The sequence below is a fragment of the Eschrichtius robustus genome, chromosome 10 (genome assembly GCF_028021215.1).
Source record: "Eschrichtius robustus isolate mEscRob2 chromosome 10, mEscRob2.pri, whole genome shotgun sequence".
Classification (NCBI taxonomy): Eukaryota; Metazoa; Chordata; class Mammalia; order Artiodactyla; family Eschrichtiidae; genus Eschrichtius; species Eschrichtius robustus.
Genome location: NC_090833.1, coordinates 33,281,789 through 33,300,259, shown reverse-complemented (window position 1 = coordinate 33,300,259; position 18,471 = coordinate 33,281,789). Strand labels below are relative to the sequence as shown.

General features: G+C 46.2%; 1 protein-coding gene and 1 non-coding gene across 2 annotated transcripts in view; one reads left to right on the top strand and one right to left on the bottom strand.

The window, feature by feature from the left end:
• The first annotated feature begins 271 nt into the window (after nt 1-271).
• GALNT12 (polypeptide N-acetylgalactosaminyltransferase 12) overlaps nt 272-18,471 on the top strand; it is a 38,503-nt gene continuing 20,303 nt past the window's right edge. The window contains exons 1-2 of the mRNA XM_068552359.1: nt 272-692; nt 14,389-14,558. Coding sequence (XP_068408460.1) covers nt 328-692; nt 14,389-14,558 — 535 coding nt within the window. The 5' untranslated portion in view covers nt 272-327. The remainder of the gene's footprint in view (nt 693-14,388; nt 14,559-18,471) is intronic.
• Nucleotides 12,020-12,092, bottom strand: TRNAE-UUC (transfer RNA glutamic acid (anticodon UUC)). Its single transcript has one exon. It is a non-coding gene; the product is annotated as a tRNA-Glu (tRNA).

The window sequence follows — 18,471 nt, the reverse complement described above, 5'->3', positions numbered from 1 at the left end:
AATGGCAGTGAAATTCATAGCGCCCTGCACAGCGCGTTCGGCCAACATTTACGGAGCGCTTACGACTTGACAGGCGCTGAGCTGAGGGTTTTACGGCCGTTACCTTTTTAATAAAGCACACAGCCCACCAAGAAGGTGCACGTCTCAGCGAGCCCTCGTGGGGACCCTGTAACAGTTCGCCCCCTCGGCGGGCAGGCGGGGCGGGAAGGGGGCGGGGCGCAGGTGGGGCGGGCCGGGGGCGGGGCGGCGCGCCGGTTCCGGGATCCGGGTCGCGGGCTGCGCCACCGCTTCGGGGCGCGCCAGGCGCTGGGCGCAGCTGGGGGGCGCATGTTGGGGCGCGCGGCGTGGAGGCGCTGCCCGCGAGGGCTGCGGCGCGGCCGGGAGGCGCTGCTGGCACTGCTGGCGTTGCTGGCGCTGGCTGGACTGGGCTCGGTGCTGCGGGCGCGGCGCGGGGCCGGAATGGCCGAGCCGGGACTCCCACGCACCCCGCGCTCCGGGCGGCGAGACCCGGTTCTGGCGCGGCCGCCGGTGCGGGAGGACGCTCTGGGCGCGCGAGGCGAGGCAGTGCGGCTGCAGCTGCAGGGCGAAGAGCTGCGGCTGCAGGAGGAGAGCGTGCGGCTGCACCAGATAAACATCTACCTCAGCGACCGCATCTCGCTGCACCGCCGCCTGCCCGAGCGCTGGAACCCTCTGTGAGTCCCCAGGTGGCGGGAGAAGCACCGCCCTCGGAGTCCCCGGGCCTCAGTTTCTGCAGCTGTGAAGTGGCAAGGTGGAACCGGGGTCTCTAAAGACCTGGGGCTCTCGCGTCTTATTGAGTCACTCGGAAGTGGGCAGTGAAAGTGTTCATACTGCGGGGTGGGGGAGAAAGATTTAAAAAATGAAAATAGAAAAATCTCAGAAATTGACAAATCTGCAGACAGGTTTCAGATGAGACCCTTTGGGTGCCCTTCCTGGGTTCAAAGGCACCCCCAGTCCAGTTACGCCTGTAACGTCCTGCTTTGGCGAAGCTAAGGACCTGTGGGGTTCGAGACAGGCTTCATTCACTTACTTGTGTGCACCTGTGTGCACCAGGGCCCATGAATCAACCAGGAGGGGAGGGCCCGCCGGGCAGGTGAGATGAAAGGCGCCTGGAAGGGCAAGTCGGAAGCCGCAAGCCTCCTTGCCCTCTCTCTGGGAGTTGGATTCCTGACCTTGAAGTGGAGGAAGTCAGGAAGGAGCGGCTGCTGGGAAGGGCTCCTTCTGGCTGTGGTCCAGCAGAGCTCACTCCTGTGGGTGACACAGTCCTGGAACCTGTGTGGTCAGAGGCCTAATTCCTGTTGGAGCTGCTGTCTGGAGGGGTTGTACCACTGCTTAGGTAAGAAGGGAACAAGCTGGCAGGTGGAGGATGGCCCTCCTGGCCTTCTATCTCCTTTCCTCTTTCGGTAGGGATCTTCCAGGTCCCTGCTGGAGCCCCCTCCTTAAAGACTTTGAGGGAAAGAGGGCTCAGAGAGGGGGTTCTGGAGCCAAGTGGGCAGCCTCCTGTATGTACCAGGCATCTGCCACTCCTCCCTGCTCCTTGTCCTTCCTGTTTTACAGGTGTGGAAATTGGCCCAGAGAGGTCAGGTGACTCACCCAAGGCCCCACAGCTGGAAAGTGGTGGAACTGGCCTTGGGGGACTGTGACCCTCCTGGCCCCCATGGTACTGTGCTGATTTCAGGATTTTAGGCAACTGCTCTGTGCATCCTTGGTCAGAGAGAGCATGAATGTCTGCAGGAGGAGGCCCCACCTCTGCCCTCACTGGCAGAGTTTGAATGGATTTGCACCTCACTGTCTCGGCTGTTTTTAAGGATCTGCTCATGCCTAGCCTATGCTTTTACCTTAGGCATTTTCACTGTTTATCTTTTCGAGTCGAGCTTTGTTTGTTGGGGTTGATGGTAGTTCCTCCTCTTCAGCCAAATGGCTGAATATATGTTTATCTCCTTGAAACGCCAAGGGTGCTCACTGAGGCAAGGTCTAGGGGAAGCTTTCAGGTCAGACTCAGGGTTCAGACCCAGCTCATGTGAAATAAAATCGTGGCTCTTTTGCTCATCAGCTTTGTGATGTTGGGCAATTAATCTAGCCTCTCAGCCTCAATTTCCCTATCGGCAAAATAGGGGATGAGTAGAAATAACACAACCTAGGAGTTAATAAAACACCTAACACCTGGGAACACACTGTGTACTCAGTTCTTATTAGTTTTTCCTGCCTTCCCTGTTGCCAACAATACACTCAGGAGGTTGCTTTTAAGAGTCATCCAGGGATTGGTCATAAAGTTTTTCTTTTCCGGGTTCCAACTTCCTCTGTTGTCCCAGGTTGTGAAGTCTCTTTGAAACACTGTGGATGACCTGTGGGGCTTATGGTGTCCCATCTCCATGGTGACACAGCTGCCCTGTGTCCTATCAGGATTTGCTTATAGATCCTGCTATTGCAATGACCCTGGGAAGTTAATCCAAACCCAGCGTGATAAGGAGTGTGAATGCCTCCTGCCTTTAATTCCTGCAGCAAGGCCTGTTGGGTCATTCTTGTCTAGAGAGAAAGGTGAGCTCCATCTGTGTCGGTCTCGGCCCAGCCAGGCCTTGAGGTATAACTTAGACGTAGCCAGTAGCGTCCAGGCCTTTCACGAAGACTCAATTTTATTATAGTTCATACGGGCGTGAGGACCTAATAAGGTCTTGAGATTTAGCCTGAGAAACCAGAATGGCAGATTGAGTTCACAGTCGGGGTCCTGGGTGAGGGGGAGGGTTGGAACTAATTAATAAGCAAAGGTGTGGTTAGGATCCTTGAATGTCATAGGAGGGAAGGTCCTGAGGGAGCATCCAGTCTAACCAGAGAGGAAAAGCCATGCCCCCAAGGTAACACACAGATCTGGGGCAGAGCTGATCTAGAAACCAGATCTTTTATTCCCTCCTCTCTTTCGAGATGGAGGCAATTATTAATCTATTAATTTTAATTATAAGAGCAATACATGTTCACTCTAGAAAAGTTTGCATATACAGAGAAGCAAAAAAAAGAAAGAAAGAAAGAAAAATCATCCATAAACCTACCATCCTGGGAAGAACCACTATTAACATTTTGCTGTGTATCCTTCTAGACTTTTCCAGGTATAGAAATAGATTCTGAAAAAACACACACGGGTAAGTGGGTGAGAACATATTCAGACATGAGTATGTACAAAGGCCCACACATGTTTTTAACCAAATTCTTTGCACTATAGGGGATAAATGTGTTATCACAGGCAAGGGACTGTTTGGCTTGGTTCTTCTGGCATCTGCAAGCCTTGGTAGCTAATAGAGACGCTTCGAAGTATTGGCTCTAATTCCTCAAGACTTGGTGTGGACCCTGGCCCTTCTGTGAGGCTAATAATTCACATGCCAGTAGGTTAGTGCATCGCTTTTTTTCTATTAGTTACGGCACTGAATCGAGGAGGGAAAGGAGGAGGGGGAGGAGGATGACAAGGAATTCTTGCATGGTAGTATAGTAAGTATAGGGTTTGCAAAACTCTTTCACAAATACCGTCTCATTTGAGCCTAGCAAGGAGAGGAAACTTTCACTGTGAGATGGCAGCAGGCCAAAGTGGGGAGCCAGATAGCTGGGTTTGTGGCCTTGGGGAACTTTGAAAAATTATGTGAGGGATCTTCCCCAGAATGATTAAATAGAGTTTTGGTGGGTAGGGCCTAGGCTGAGGCTGATGTGCAACTAGTGTTGAAAGCTACTGGCTTAGAGCCTGTGGATTTCTCACTCCGAAGATTAAGGGTGGGTGCTTTTGAAGGTGTGGGAGAATACCAGAATTAGACAAAGTGGGGACTGATAACAGGTCAAATGCAGATGAAACTAGTGGTGACATCACAGTCAGTTACAAGGTGTGTCACAAGTGGATGGTGGCTAATCATGCACCAATACTTACAGGAAGTTTTAGTTTTCATAGATAAGGGAAGCCTTGAGATAATCCTATACTGTTATTCTCATTTGCATTCTGACCTCTTTAGCAGGAGAGAAAGGTGGAGTGACAGCGCCCTTGGGGCTGTGCCTTTCCACCGCACATGTATGGGGATGCCACACATGTGACCATCAGCTGTTCTCTGCCACTGCCAAGGAGTTGTGAACCGCTGGTTAGAAAAGTTTGTAAATAATACACACAGGTGTTTGCATTTCCTGAACGCTTGCTCTGGTTTTAGCCGTATTAGTGCTATAGTTGCAGAGTGTGTATCCGAGTTTAAGGACTAGGACTTGGGTGCTAGGATGGCAAAGTGTCTCAAAATAGCTCTAAATAGGTAATTCAGCAAAAGAAAGTGTTTGTGTCTTGCTGGGGTTGGCAGGAGGGAGTTGGTTAAGATTTCTCTTTTTGCAGAGAGGTAGCCTGCTTGTCTGTTCTCTTAACATTACCTTTGGAGAAACATCACACATGGTGTGGAGATTAGACTGATGTTTCTTTGCTTCCCCAACAAGGTTGTAAACTGAGGCTATTTTATTAGTTTTTACTAGACCCATCTTGTGGTTGTCAGAGTGGCGTCCTTTCTTTGAATCAGTACTTTAATTCTACAGAACATGTTCCTTTTGATTAGCGTTGTCACGATACCTTCTCCCATCCTTTTACTTTCACTTCTTCTGTGACCTTAGCTTTTAGGCATGTCTCTAATTAGCATGTTGCTGGATTTTGTGTTGTCATTAAAAAAAAAAAATCCAGACTGACAGTCTTTGACTTTAACTAGATAGTTATGTCCATTTATACTTACTGTGCTTACTGATACTTTAGTGTTTGATTATGCCATCTTACTTATGCTTTCTATTTGTTATGCTTTTTCTATGTTTTTTCCCCTTTTTTCCATACTGCTTTTTGAATTGATAGAACCTTCTGGTTCCATTTTTCTCTCTCTATTAATTTGGCAGTTATCTATTTCCAATCTTTAGTGGTATAATTTGAAAGTATATATTTAACTGAAAAAAGTCTAAAGTTAATCAATAACTATGGATCCTAGAATGCTTTAACATTGATCACCGTCTTTCCCAATTTGTATGTCATTTTACTCCACTATTTTAATTCTGTCTTGCTTTTTAAACCAACACATTAGACATTTTTAAAAATGCAGTATTTGTTTACATTTATCCACACGTTTACCATTTTCTCTTCCCATCATTCTTTCCTGAATGGTCATCTTTGGATCTCAGATATCTTTCTGGGATTCTTTTCTTCTTCCTGAAATATATCATGTATTTCTTGCTGTAGACAAGGTTATTGTTGTAAACACTCAGTTTTATTTATCTGAAAATGTTTTTATTTTGCTCTTGTTCTCAAAAAAGAGTTTGGTTGGGTATATAATTCTAGGTTGATAGTTTGGCATTTCAAGATAGTATTCCACTGTCCCCTGGCTTGCTCCATTGCTGTGAGATGTCTATACTGAGTTAAATTTGCCTGTCATTCTTGTTTCTTTGTCATTCATTTGAGGTCCTCTTTTATTTATTTAAGCATAGTAAGCATAGTTATTTTATGCTCTGTCTGATACCTCTAATATCCAGGTTCATAGATTTCCTTGTTGTTCCTGTACTCCGAGGACTTCTTTTACTTTTTTATAAGCTGATCCATGCATTTAAAAGATTTTTTTTAAGTATTTTATCAAGAATTTTTTGGGTGTCCTTTACCAAGAGGCGTTCCCAGATATTTTAAATCTTTCATACTGCCCTGAGTGGAAGTCCTATATTCACTTTAAAAAAAAAAACTTATTTTCTCTATTAGTTAGGGTTCTTTGGTTGAAAGTGACTGAAAACTCAATGCAAACTGACTTAAATATAAAAGAAAATATATTGACTTTTATGACAGAAAAATCTGGGATTAGAACTGCATTCAGATTATTCTGGGCCCTGAATACAGGGACTCAACTGATTTCATCAGCAAAATGTTGATTGGTCAGGCCTGGGGCATGTGACCTTCCCAGAGGGGTGTGTATATGTGCGTATGTATACACAAGTGTGTGCACACTCATTGTATGTGTGTGTGTGTGTGTGTGTATGTGTGTGTATGTGTCCAGCCCTGCACAAACCATACAGCTTGAGAGTCCAGGAGGCATGGTTCCTGAAAGAGCAAAGTGCAGTAAGATGAAGAAAGGAGAAAGCATTCTGGGCCAATAAAACACATCTATGTATATTATGACCTCCCTGGCCTGTTCTCCAAAGGATATGAATTTTCATTTTTTTAAAGATGTTTATGTGATAACCTAAATATAAAAGAAGATATGGAAGTATTTGCCGCACCCATTCATTCATATCCGTAAAGTACATAGACATATATTGTACTGGTGGAGATTATGGTAGTCCACACCCAGTAGGGTTGTTATGAAGGCTAAAGGGAATAATGCATGTAGAATGCTTAGCACACTGCCTATCATGTAGTAGGCACTCAATAAATGTTACTATTATTACTAGGTACAGTGCAAAGCATGCAGAAAATACAGGGAAAAACACAATTCAGCCCCTGCCCTTACAAAGCACATGGATTATACCAGAAAGTTAAGGAAAGGATGGCTTACTATGATTTAGCAGTGAATTTGGTTCTGAGCTCTCTTTTATCTCCTATGCAGAAGTGGAACCCTGAGTGATGCATAGCTGCCCTTGCCTAATGGAAGGATGCACAGCTTTTTATCACCCAGGAAAAGGGGAAAGTGTTTTTCCTGGATGCAAATTTAGAGATATTCAGGAAGGATATATTGAACTTCATGAAGGAGAATGCTTTTAAAGGATGTTTTATCTTCTTTTTTTTTCAGTTGAAGTATAGTTGATTTACAATGCTGTGTTACTTTCTGGTGTACATCAAAGTGATTTAGTTATATATATATATATGCTTTTCCATTTTGGTTTATTACAGGATATTGAATATAGTTCCCTGTGCTATACAGTAGGACTTTGTTGTTTATGTATTTTATTTATAGTACTTTATATCTGCTAATCCCAAACTCCTAATTTATCCTTCCCTCACCCGTTTTCCCCTTTGGTAACCATAAGTTTTTAATCTATGTCTGTGAGTCTGTTTCTGTTTTGTAAATAAGTTCACTTGTGTCATATTTTAGATTCCACATATAAGTGATATTATATGGTATTTGTCTTTCTCTTTCTGACTCACTTCACTTAGTATGGCAATCTCTAGGTCCACCCATGTTGCTGCAAATGGCATTACTTATGCTTTTTTATGTCTGTGTAGTATTCCGTTATATATATATATGTGTGTGTGTGTGTGTGTGTATATACCACATCTTCTTTATCCATTCATCTGTCGATGGACATTTAGGTTGCTTCCATGTCTTGGCTATTGTAAAGTGATATTTTAAAGAACGAAGGAGAAACTATACCACGTCAACAACAAAAAAAGGAGAGGGCGGAATGTTAAATATTACTCAGTGAAGACATTTGCTATGGGAAGCTAAAGAAATATGATTCAGCTTTTTAAAAATCTTTCTTGTGATTATAAAAATGATGCATGTTCATTATAGAACTATTTTATTATTTTTTAATAAATTTATTTATTTTTATTTTTATTTATTTTTGGCTGAGTTGGGTCTTTGTTGCTGCATGCGGGCTTTCTCTAGTTGTGGCGAGCAGGGCTACTCTTCGTTGTGGTGTGTGGGCTTCTCGTTGTAGTGGCTTTTCTTGTTGCAGGGCATGGCTCTAGGCACATGGGCTTCAGTAGTTGTGGCACGCAAGCTCAGTAGTTGTGGCTCGCGGGCTCTAGAGCACAGGCTCAGTAGTTGTGGCGCACGGGCTTAGTTGCTCCGCAGCATGTGGGATCTTCCCGGACCAGGGCTCGAACCCGTGTCCCCTGCATTGGCAGGCGGATTCTTAACCACTGCGCCACCAGGGGAGCCCTATAGAACAATTTTAGAATGCAGAAAAATATAAAGAATTAAATAAGAATCAGTGATAATCCCACTGCTCAGAGATCACCATTGTTAACATTCTTGGCATATTTCTTTCTGTTGTTTACTGTTTATGTGTGAGTGCATGCACACACACTTTGTTGTTCGAAGAACTGACATGATGCTGTTTATAGATCTGTACCCTGCTTTTCTGATAAACGTCAGAGTGTGGTCATCCTTTTTTTATTGCCAAATATTGTCTGAAAACATGGCTTTGGATGGCCATGTAGCGTTTCTTCATGCAACCATGAACATTTATTCTCCTACATTTAAATTGTTTACAGAATTTCACTATTATAAATAATGTTACAAAGAAAAATTTTTACGACAAGCCTCCTTCAGGGTATCTCTGATTATTCACTTGGGTGAGAAATTCTTAGATGTATTGATAGGAGATGAATGAGAAGAGGAACACTTTAAAGCTCTGAGTGTAGGGAATTCCCTGACAGGCCAGTGGTTAGGACTCCAAGCTCTCACTGCTAAGGGCCCTGGCTGGGGAACTAAGATCCCATATGCAGCGCAGCGTGGCCAAAAAAAAAAAAAAAAGTTTAATAATAAAAAAAAAGAAAGCTCTGAGTGTATATTGCTAAATTGGTATCTTGTAATCTAAGAGCACACAAATAGCCCACCTGGACATTTGAGAACAGTGCCCTTGAACTTCTGGATTTTGCACAGCAGTGAAAACACATAAACAAAAACACTGAGGAGGGGCTGACATACAGTCCCAACTCTTATTTGGTCAAACAGAGCTTGTCCTGCTCTCCTATTTACTCCCATCATGAGAAGAAATAAGTTTTAATCCAAAACAGTAAGGATGTGATTTCAGACTAAAGGACAGTTCTTTAAATTGAATAAATTTCATGTTTGAAAACCTCATTGTCCTTATTTCTACTCATTTCTCTTTGGACTGGTGCATATGTGAAACTAAATTTTAGCTTTACCTTGTTTTTAAAGATAAAAAAATATTTTTAGTTTCACAAAAACACATTTTTTTTTTCATGTAGTATAAGCAGTTCTTTCTGATGCTCCTAGTGGGCTATGGTGGCTTTTCTATGCACCCTGTCTAGTACTCAGAGAATATTAAATCCAGACATAATTATTAATATTCTTATACATATATGTGTGTGTTTTCCATTTGCTCTAACATATATTTGGAGGAAGGCAACTTTTTTGTTTTTGTTTTTGTTTTCATCAACATTTTTTTAATTAAAATTTTTGTCTCTGATTTTTTATTCTTTTTAATTTTATTTTGTTCTATTTTTTATTTATTTATTTATTTATTGGCTGTGTTGGGTCTTCGTTTCTGTGCAAGGGCTTTCTCTAGTTGCGGCAAGCGGGGGCCACTCTTCATCGCGGTGCGCGGGCCTCTCACTATCGCAGCCTCTCTTGTTGCGGAGCACAAGCTCCAGACGCGCAGGCTCAGTAGTTGTGGCTCACGGGCCTAGTTGCTCCGCGGCATGTGGGATCTTCCCAGACCAGGGCTCGAACCCATGTCCCCTGCACTGGCAGGCAGATTCTCAACCACTGCGCCACCAAGGAAGCCCCTATTTTATTTTTAAAATTAAAAAATTTTCAGATTTTTTAATACAAATTTTAAAGGTTACTTTACATTTAGATTGATCACAAAATGTTAGCTATATTTCCCATGTTGTACAATACATCCTTGAGCCTATCTTACACCCAATAATTTGCAACCCCCACCACTGATAACCACTGGTTTGTTCTCTGTATCTGTGAGTCTGCTTCTTTTTTGTTATATTCACTAGTTTGTTGTAGTTTTTAGACTCCACATATAAGTGATGTCATATAGTATTTGTCTTTCTCTGTCTGAATTATTTTATTTCACTTAGCATAATGCCCTCCAAGTCCATCCACGTTACTGCAAATAGCAAAATTTTGTTCTTTTTTAATGGCTGAGTAGTATTCCATTGTATATATCTGCCACATCTTCTTATCCATTCATCTGTTGATGGACACTTAGGTTGCTCCCATATCTTGGCAATTGTAAATAATGGTGCTATGAATATTTGGGGTGCATGTATCTTCAAATTAGTGTTTTTGTTTTTTTTCAGACAAATACCCAAGAGTGGAATTCCTGGGTCACATGGTAGTTCTATTTTTAGTTTTTCGAGGAATGTCCATACTGTTTTCCACAGTCTGCACCAACTTAGACATTCCCACCAACAGTGTACAAGGGTTCCTTTTTCTCCACATCCTCAGAGGGCAGCTGTTTTGGTAGAAGTGGGAATGAATGAGAAAGGAGAGGGCCTTGGACAGGGCCACTAAGATTGAGATACGTGTAGGTCAGAATTGGCTTGGTGTTTGGGTACATCCTTTGCAACATTAAAAATTTCTTTTCTTCTTTTTGTATTAAACTTTTAATTTTGAAAAATTCAAACCTCGAGAAAATTTGCTAGAATAGCCAAAATCCTCTATATCCTTCACCTAGACCCACTCATTATTTTGCTACATTTACTTAATTTTTCTCTTTCTATATGTATCCTATAATATTATACACATTTGAGAATAAGTTACAGAGATGATAATCTTTTATCCTTTGTTACTTCAGTGTGTATTTTCTAAAAACAAGGACATTCTCTCATGATACCATGAAGGTAGTTATCAAATTCAGGAAATTTATACAATATCAGATGTTTCCAGCTGTCCCAACTTTTAGAGCAACTTTTTTCTTCCTTACCCGGTATCTAATTGAGAATCAAGTAGGACATTTAGTTGTCCTGCCTCTTTAGTCTCCTTTAGTCTGAAATGGTTCCTCAGACTCTCATTGTCTTTTAGGACATTCACGTTTTTTAAAAGAGTACAGGCCTGTTGGTTTATAAAATGTCAATTCAGGCCTGTCTGATAGTTTCCTTGCGATTTATTTCAGCGTATGTGTGACCATAAAAGTTAATGACTTAAAACAGCAATAAACGTTTATTATTTCACATAATTTCTGTGGGTCAGGGATTTGAGAGTGCGTTTTCTGAGTGGTCTGGCTTGGGAGTCTCTCATGAGATTGTAGTCGATATGCTACCTGGGGTTTTTGTCATCTCAAGGTTTGATTGGGGCTGTTGAGGCTGGAGGATCTGCTTTTAGGATGGCCCATCATTTGCTGGAAAGTCTGTCTGGGCTGTCCTGGCTGTCAGAAGCCTCAGTTCCTCTCCACGTAGATCTCTTCATGGGACAGCTTTCCCCAGAATGGATGGTCCATGGGAGGGAACAAAGAGGAACCTTCGGTGTCTTATGACCTGGTCTTAGAAGCCACATACTGTTTCTCCTGCTGCATTCTGTTCATGTGTGGTGGTTTTAAAATATACCTACAAATTCTTTGATAGTCTTCCCTTTAAAAGAAGGAGCCTAATTCTCCTCCCCTTGAGTGTGGGCTGGACTCTCCTCTGTGGAGCACAGCGCTAAGTAACCACTTCCGTGATTCAGAAGACCAGCGTGTCCAAGAATTCAGGTCCCACTGGCTAGGGCTGGTGGGAACACCTTATCGCTTCAGGACACCAGTGTGGTCATGCCTCCAGCCTACAGCTGAAGCAGGCATGAGAATGTAAAGGGGGCTGAGAAGAGCCAGCCCCTCTCAGAGGCTCTCAGATAAGCCTATTCATGTGGCAAGGCCACCCCAGTGATAGCAGAGCTTGGGCTGCTGCCTGGGTAGCCTCGGAGCCCTCTACAGAAACTGTCCTGGCACTTAGGAAAAGGGACCTGGAGCTACTTAGAAGACCCTGAGAGGGATGAGAGGAGAAATTGCCTGTTTCTTGGTAGGAGGGAGGGCTGGTTGAGGAGAGAGGATGTAGAGATCTTTATTTAGATCCTGATGGCCCACCTGAGCCTCCTGCAGGGTCAAAGGCACGAGCCAGAACCCTGTGACAAGATCGCACAGGGACACAAGGAGCTCAGCCAAGTACATACACACTTGCAGGCGCTCTGAGAACTGTCCAGGTTACCCTGCCTCTCAGCCTTGTCTTTAAAATAGGAACAGTAAATACTAACATAGGAAGAGGTTTTGAGAGTGAAATAAAGTACTACATTTCATCGATTCTAAGGCATTTTTTTTTCTTTTTTTTGGCCATGTGGTGCAGCTTGTGGGATCTTAGTTCCCTGACCAGGGATTGAACCTGGGCCCTCAGCAGTGAAAGTGCAGAGTCCTAACCACTGGACCACCAGGGAATTCCCTCTAAGGCAGGGGTCCCCAAACCCCGGGCCTGTTAGGAACCGGGCTGCACAGCAGGAGGTGAGCAGCAGGGGAGCGATAGATGCTTCATCTGCCGCTCCCCATTGCTTGCTTTACGGCCTAAACCATCTCCACCCCCCCACCCCCCATCCGTGGAAAAATTGTCTTCCACGAAACCGGTCCCTGGTGCCAAAAGGTTGGGGACCGCTGCTCTAAGGCACTTTTAAAAAAATATTTAAACATTTCTGAAATTAGGATGTCTCTTAAAATCAGAGTATCCTGCAGTTATGATTGGTAGCATTTGTCTTTCTTATTGGTTCATAAGAGAATGGCGTGTCTTCCAGCCATTGGAAGACACACCATTAATTTTGATGAAAGCTTATAGACTGGAGATATGATAGCACTAAGGAATTGCTAACTTTTAAAGTGTTAACGATATTGTGTTCATTATGAAAAGAATCTTTATCTCTTAGATATACATATTGAAATATTTATGGATGCTGCGGTATGCTGGGTTTTGCTTAAAAATAGTCTGGGATGGGGGGAGTAGGTGAAGACAGGTGAATCAAGACCATGTGTTAAGGACCACTGAAGTTAGGTGAAAGGTTCACAGGACTTTCTTATACTGTTCTCTCTACTTTTTGCATGTTTGAAAATTTCCATAATAAAATAAAAGGAAAAAAAAAGAAATAAGTTGTGTACACAAAAGGCTTTTCCTCAGCTTTTTGTGGGACTGGGTCCCTCATTATTCAGGTCTCATCCTAAATATCACCTCCTGGAGGGGCCCTCCCTGGTTACCTGTTCTGTGGTTGCTTCCATTCCCCTTTCCTACTCCCCTCTGTAGTTGCTCTCTCTTTCATCCCCCTCCTTTTCTTCATAGCACCCTAACTTTCTGAAATTATTGATATGTTTGCTTATTTGATTATTGTCCCGCTGATTGTAAGCTCTGGGAAGCAGGGGCTTTGCCTATCTGGCACATAGTAGGTGATCAGGAAATGATCGGTGACTGACTGATGCAGGGCCCACTGCTACCGTGCCTGGCACGTGGTAGATAGTCAATAGATGTTGGTTTCACCCCTCACCCTGCTTGGTTCTCCATCTTTTTGATCTTGCACTTAGCTTATCTGTAAGACCTTCCCTTTCTGCCCCCGGAGGCTGGCCAGTCTTCAACATTTATCTTCTCGCATTTCCACCCCATCCCTTGGTCTAGCCTTTAGCCAGGCCAGCCTTCAAACCCTGGTCCTTCTGGTGTCCCTTGTGGGTTTCTGTTCCTCCCCTATCTTGCTGTCAGCCATGTCCTGATTTCCAGGCACTGCCTACTCCCTGGGATGACACTGGGAGTTTGTCATCCATTACTCTGAGGAGAGAATTCTGTGTCACCCTGGAACCTTCTGTGCAAAGTAACAGAAAACCTACCAAAGAAAGAGGGAGCTAAATGGTTCTTATCACTGCCAGCCAAGCCCTAACCCCAGAGAGATGGGTGGGCTCAGCCCACCCCTCACCACGAGACTGCCACAGAATGGAACAGGAGGGCGGGTGGTGGCAGTGGTATGGGGGCTGGGGGGTAGTCAGTGTTCTCTACAGAGCCCTTCCTGGAATGTTCACGCATCCTAGCCATGGTTCCAGTTTATGCATTCAGTGCATCACCTTTGAAAGCATAGCCCCTGCTGGGATGCAGAGTAGGAAAGATGCTGGGAGAAGGTGGGGGAGACTCAAGTGGTGGTGAGTTCTGGAGCACGGAGAGTGACACCTGCTGAAACGGAGACGTGGGCAAGGTGCTGGAGGAGCAAGGAGTGGCGAGCACCTGCCCCACACAGGTGTCCCCATGCTTTTCCTGAGAAGGCGGGGTGAGTTGTTCTTGAAAGAGGACAGAGAGTGTGCCAAGCAGGAAAGGGAGGAAAGGGCGCAGTCTGAGCAAAGACCTCAGTGGGATTGGAAAGACGTGGACAGATGGGAGAGCTTTTGGGCGGGGAAAAGTGACAGTCCCCCTCCCTTCTGATTCTGCTGAGTTTGTACGTTGCACAAATCTGAAAATTGCTTTAAGGCTTAAAAACAGCATCTGCAGTTCAAGCTCATTAAGTATTTAAAACCTTTTTAAAGAATCTGCTGGGGCTCTTAGTGGAACACGGGGTACTCTGGAAGATCCCAGCAGGCTATTTGCCATCCCCCAGGGGGAGGCCCCAGGACCGTGACCTACGTCCCCTTCATCACTCCATCCCCAGCACCAGCCTGGGCCTGGTACATACAGTCAACAGTGGGGTCTTGATTCCTGAAGTTGTGTTGTGTTCGCAGGTGCAAAGAGAAGAAATACAATTATGATCAGTTGCCCACGACATCTGTCATCATAACATTTTATAATGAAGCCTGGTCAACTCTCCTTCGGACAGTTTACAGTGTCCTCGAGACATCCCCAGACACCCTGCTAGAAGAAGTTATCCTTGTAGATGACTACAGCGATCGAGGTGAGCCCCTGACATGGGCTCTTGGAAGAGCCTGCCCTTCTGTGGCTGTGCCTGGGAGGCGAGAGTGTGACGTGGGACATATAGAACAGGCCGGGAAGGACAGGCTTCCTGCACCCCTCTGTGCCTGGCCTCTCCCCTCAGGGAGTTCAGAGCCAGGTGCGGGGAGGCAGACGTGATGGCAGAGGGCTTTACCACACGGTGCTATGGGACTCACCCTGCCTGGGTGCTCAGGAGGGGATGGTTGACCTTAATCTTGAAGGTTGGGTTTGCAGACAGCAAAGGTGGAGGGAGGCGTTTCAAGTGGAGGGCACAGAATATGGAAAGGCTTAGAGGTGCAGTGCTGTGTGGACTGTGTAGGATCTGCAAGTAGTTCAGGAAGGACAGAGGGCCGGCTGCTTCAGTGAGTAGCAAGAGAGGAGCGGGGGTGGGGTGGGGGGAGAGGGCTCAGGCCTTCGACCCGAGGCCGAGGAGTTGGGGCTTTGTCCTGAGGGCAGGGAGAGCCAAGGCAGAATTTCAAGCAGGAGACCAGTTTTGCCCTTTGGGGAATCCCTCTAGGCTGGAGTGTGGAGAATGGGGTACTAAGGAGCTCTGCAGGGAGGCCAGGGGGCTGTGGAGGTGGGCCAGGTGGGAGATGGAGGCTTGGAGTCGGGTGGGAGGGGAGGGGAGGGCAGGGCAGGCGGGTGGGAGGAGGGATGCCCGGGAGGTGGCATCCACAGGCCCAGAAACTGGCTGAGGTGCGAGGCGGACCCTCGGGCTTCCAGCTTGGGTCTCCTGGTGAATGGTGATGTGGTCCCAGAGCTAAGAAAGCCGTTTAGGGCAGGAGGGGCAGGTCTGGTAGGGGAAGGGGGGCATTTGGCCTTGACCATGTTGAGTTGGGATGAGATCAAAAAGGGGCAGCCTAGACAGAAGAACTGAAGCCAGGGAGAGGCATTCCATTGAAAGGGTGGTGGTTGTCCCTACAGACCTAACCAGTGACCTGGGATCCAGCAATTCACACGCAGTCCAAGGCTGGCCCTTTATTATTCAGTGAACGTTTTTTGAATGTGTGCTAGGCGCTGGGGATTCCGTGGGAAACAAGACAAATCCCTGCTCTCATAAAACTCACATTCTAGAGAGGTGGGTGGAGATGGTCAATAAACATATAAAGAACATAACATAATATATACATCACATAGTACAACACAGTATAACATAGCATACCGTAATAGAACGTGATACTGTACCATAGCACGAGTAGGAAGTACTCTGAAAGAATACTGGTAGCAGGAGAGCGAGTGGGGCTTGGGCACCAGGCCTACTCTAGCTGGTGGAGGTCAGGGAGGCCTCTCTGAGGAGGTAGCCTTTAAGCCAGAAGCTACAGTGTGGAGAAGGAGGCAGCCCAGTGAAGGTCTGGGGAGAGGGGCCGGGCTGGAAGCAGCAGGTGCAGAAGCTGGAAGAGCAGCCGTTCTCCAGGTCAGACCATGGGCTGGTGGGGGGTGACCTGGGGGATGAGGTTGCAGGGTGGGCGGGGCCAGATCAGGTGGGGCCTCGGAGGCCAATCTAAGGGGTTTAGCTTAAATAGGAGCCTGTTGGGAGCTGCCTGAGGGCTATCGGGAGAGCTGGAAGGTCGCTAGGTCTTGGGGACTCACTGTGCTGCCCTGTGGAGCAAGGCTGACGTTGGGGGCAGACATGGATGGAAGGGGGAGGGGTGTAGGGGCTGCCGTGGCCTTGCCTGGCTGGGGTTAGCCGTGTCCATGGAGCGGTAGTCAGCCAGCACATCTTTGGCCACTAGCTGACGTGAGGGCAGCTAAGCTTAAGTGAGGGGAAATGTCACGGCCCTGCAAGAGGGAGAGCTGTGGGCTTGGTTGCTAGAGCCTGTTTCAAACCAAATCACCACCCCTGGACCACCCATCAGGGTAGAGCCACTGCTTATTGGGCATCTGCTGCTTCAGGCTCTGAGGCTGGTCTGTCTGACTTCAGAGCCTGGTATATAGGTCCTAATTGGTGGGTGGGCCGGGCTGTTCTCACAGAGACTGAAAATAACAGTGATTTACATGAGATAAAAATTGATTTCTCGCTCCCATGACAAATCTGGGGTAATAGTCTAGGGCAGGTGTGGCCCCTCCACGCTTTTAGGGCCCAGCTCCTCCTGCCCTAAGTCTCCTTCCTCTCGAGGAGGTTGCACTGCCTCTGTCTGCATAGCCCAGGCTGGGTCTCCACCTCCTGCTCACTGCCGTCAGCAGAAGGGTTTCAAGGGGACTGGGAGCTACACCTGGAAGTTGCCCTCAGTCCCACTGAGTAGAACAGGGTCACCTGGCCACACCTACCTGTGAGGGAGGCTAGGAACGCCGTCTCTATGGAGGGTGGCCATGTGCTTAGCTGAAAAGCATGGGGAGAGTGAGTCTTAGGGGAAGCTGGCATTCCCCATGGCAGCAGGCAAGCCAGGCTGGGGGTTGAGGCCTAGTGTAGCCTACAAGGTGCTGAATTCTGGGGTCAGGGGTCTTAGGCGAGCTTTACCATAACCCGTCATGGCACCTTGGGCAAGTCACTTGTCTTCTGAGCCTTAGTTTCTAATCTGTAAATGGGTTTATCTACACTAATACCAGAGACCTGTGGTGAGGAATAAATGAGATCGTGTGTAGGACAGAACCCCATGTAGCAGCCAGCTTATAGTAGGCATGCATCTCCATTTCCTTTCCTCCCAGGGTTGTTTTCAATATGTCTGTGTAGACGCTGGTTCTGGGTCACACCACATAGCCTAGAATCCCAGCTCCAACACTTTGCAGCCGTATAGCCTTGAGCAAGGAGCTTAACCAGTTTCAACCTTGTCTTCCAGCCCTGTAAAATGGCATAATAGTAGTTCTTACCTTTCAGGGTCATTGTTGAGGATTAAATGAGATGAAGGCAGTAGCTTGCTACATCAGGGCCTGGCCCATTGCTGGCACTTGTTCAATGATAACTTCTGCTTTTATGAACTATTTAAAAAACTGCAAAGTGCCAAAAACGTTTCAGAAATGTATTCATTCAGAAGCAAATATCAGATTATTTTCTCTTTATGGGATCAAGCAGCTGCTCAGCAGACAGGAATACAGTATGAAGCCCTTCCAGTACAGCTCAGTGCTCCCATAAATGTAAGGCTCTGTGGGGCCAAGACTTCCCCTCCCCATCGTGGTAATTTGTAAAGCCAGCAGGATTCCCCTCTCAGCGCGCATTGGAGGTGAGAAGTCCTGCCCTGCCCCCTCCTCCCACCCTTCCTGCAGGGTCAGTCTGAGCTGATGAGGGATGTCAGCGCCTTCCAGGATGAGGGAAGACAGTTCAGGCAGACAGAAAATTGATGCAGACCAAACCCATAATGAGTGCTGGGAGGCTGCACCACAGTTTTCCTGTGTGTTCCCTGGGCACTGCCACTAATTAGCTTTGCTTGGGAAGTCACCTCCCTTATTCCTGCCATTAGCTTATATGCAGTTATATTTAGGGTTGAAAAAAAATCAACCAATGAATGTTTTTTGTTTTTTGTTTGAGTATCAAGAGTACTTAGGGAAACATTTCACAGACAACAAAGCAACTTAGAACATTTTACAAAGTTTTCCCTTCACTGATGATGAGGGGGACTTTGAGATGAAGCCCATGTTGATGTGGGGAGGTTCTCTCATTTTTATTTTACCTGACTGGTTCTCACCTGCCTCCACCTACCCATCGAGAGGCATGAATCGGGGCCTCTAGTCCCAGAGCCTGTGTGTGGAGTTGGGAGTCCTGGGGCCAGCTCTAGCTGTGGGCACGTCCTTTCAACTCTTAAGGACTCATTTCCTCTCTTACGCAATGGGATAAGCATGTCCTCCTGACAAATTTTGGATTTGTTTAACAAGGATGGGCAGCTCTAGAAGAAAGCTCTGGAGGCAGCGTTAAGCCTGTAGTCTCGAGCCAGAGTCCCTGG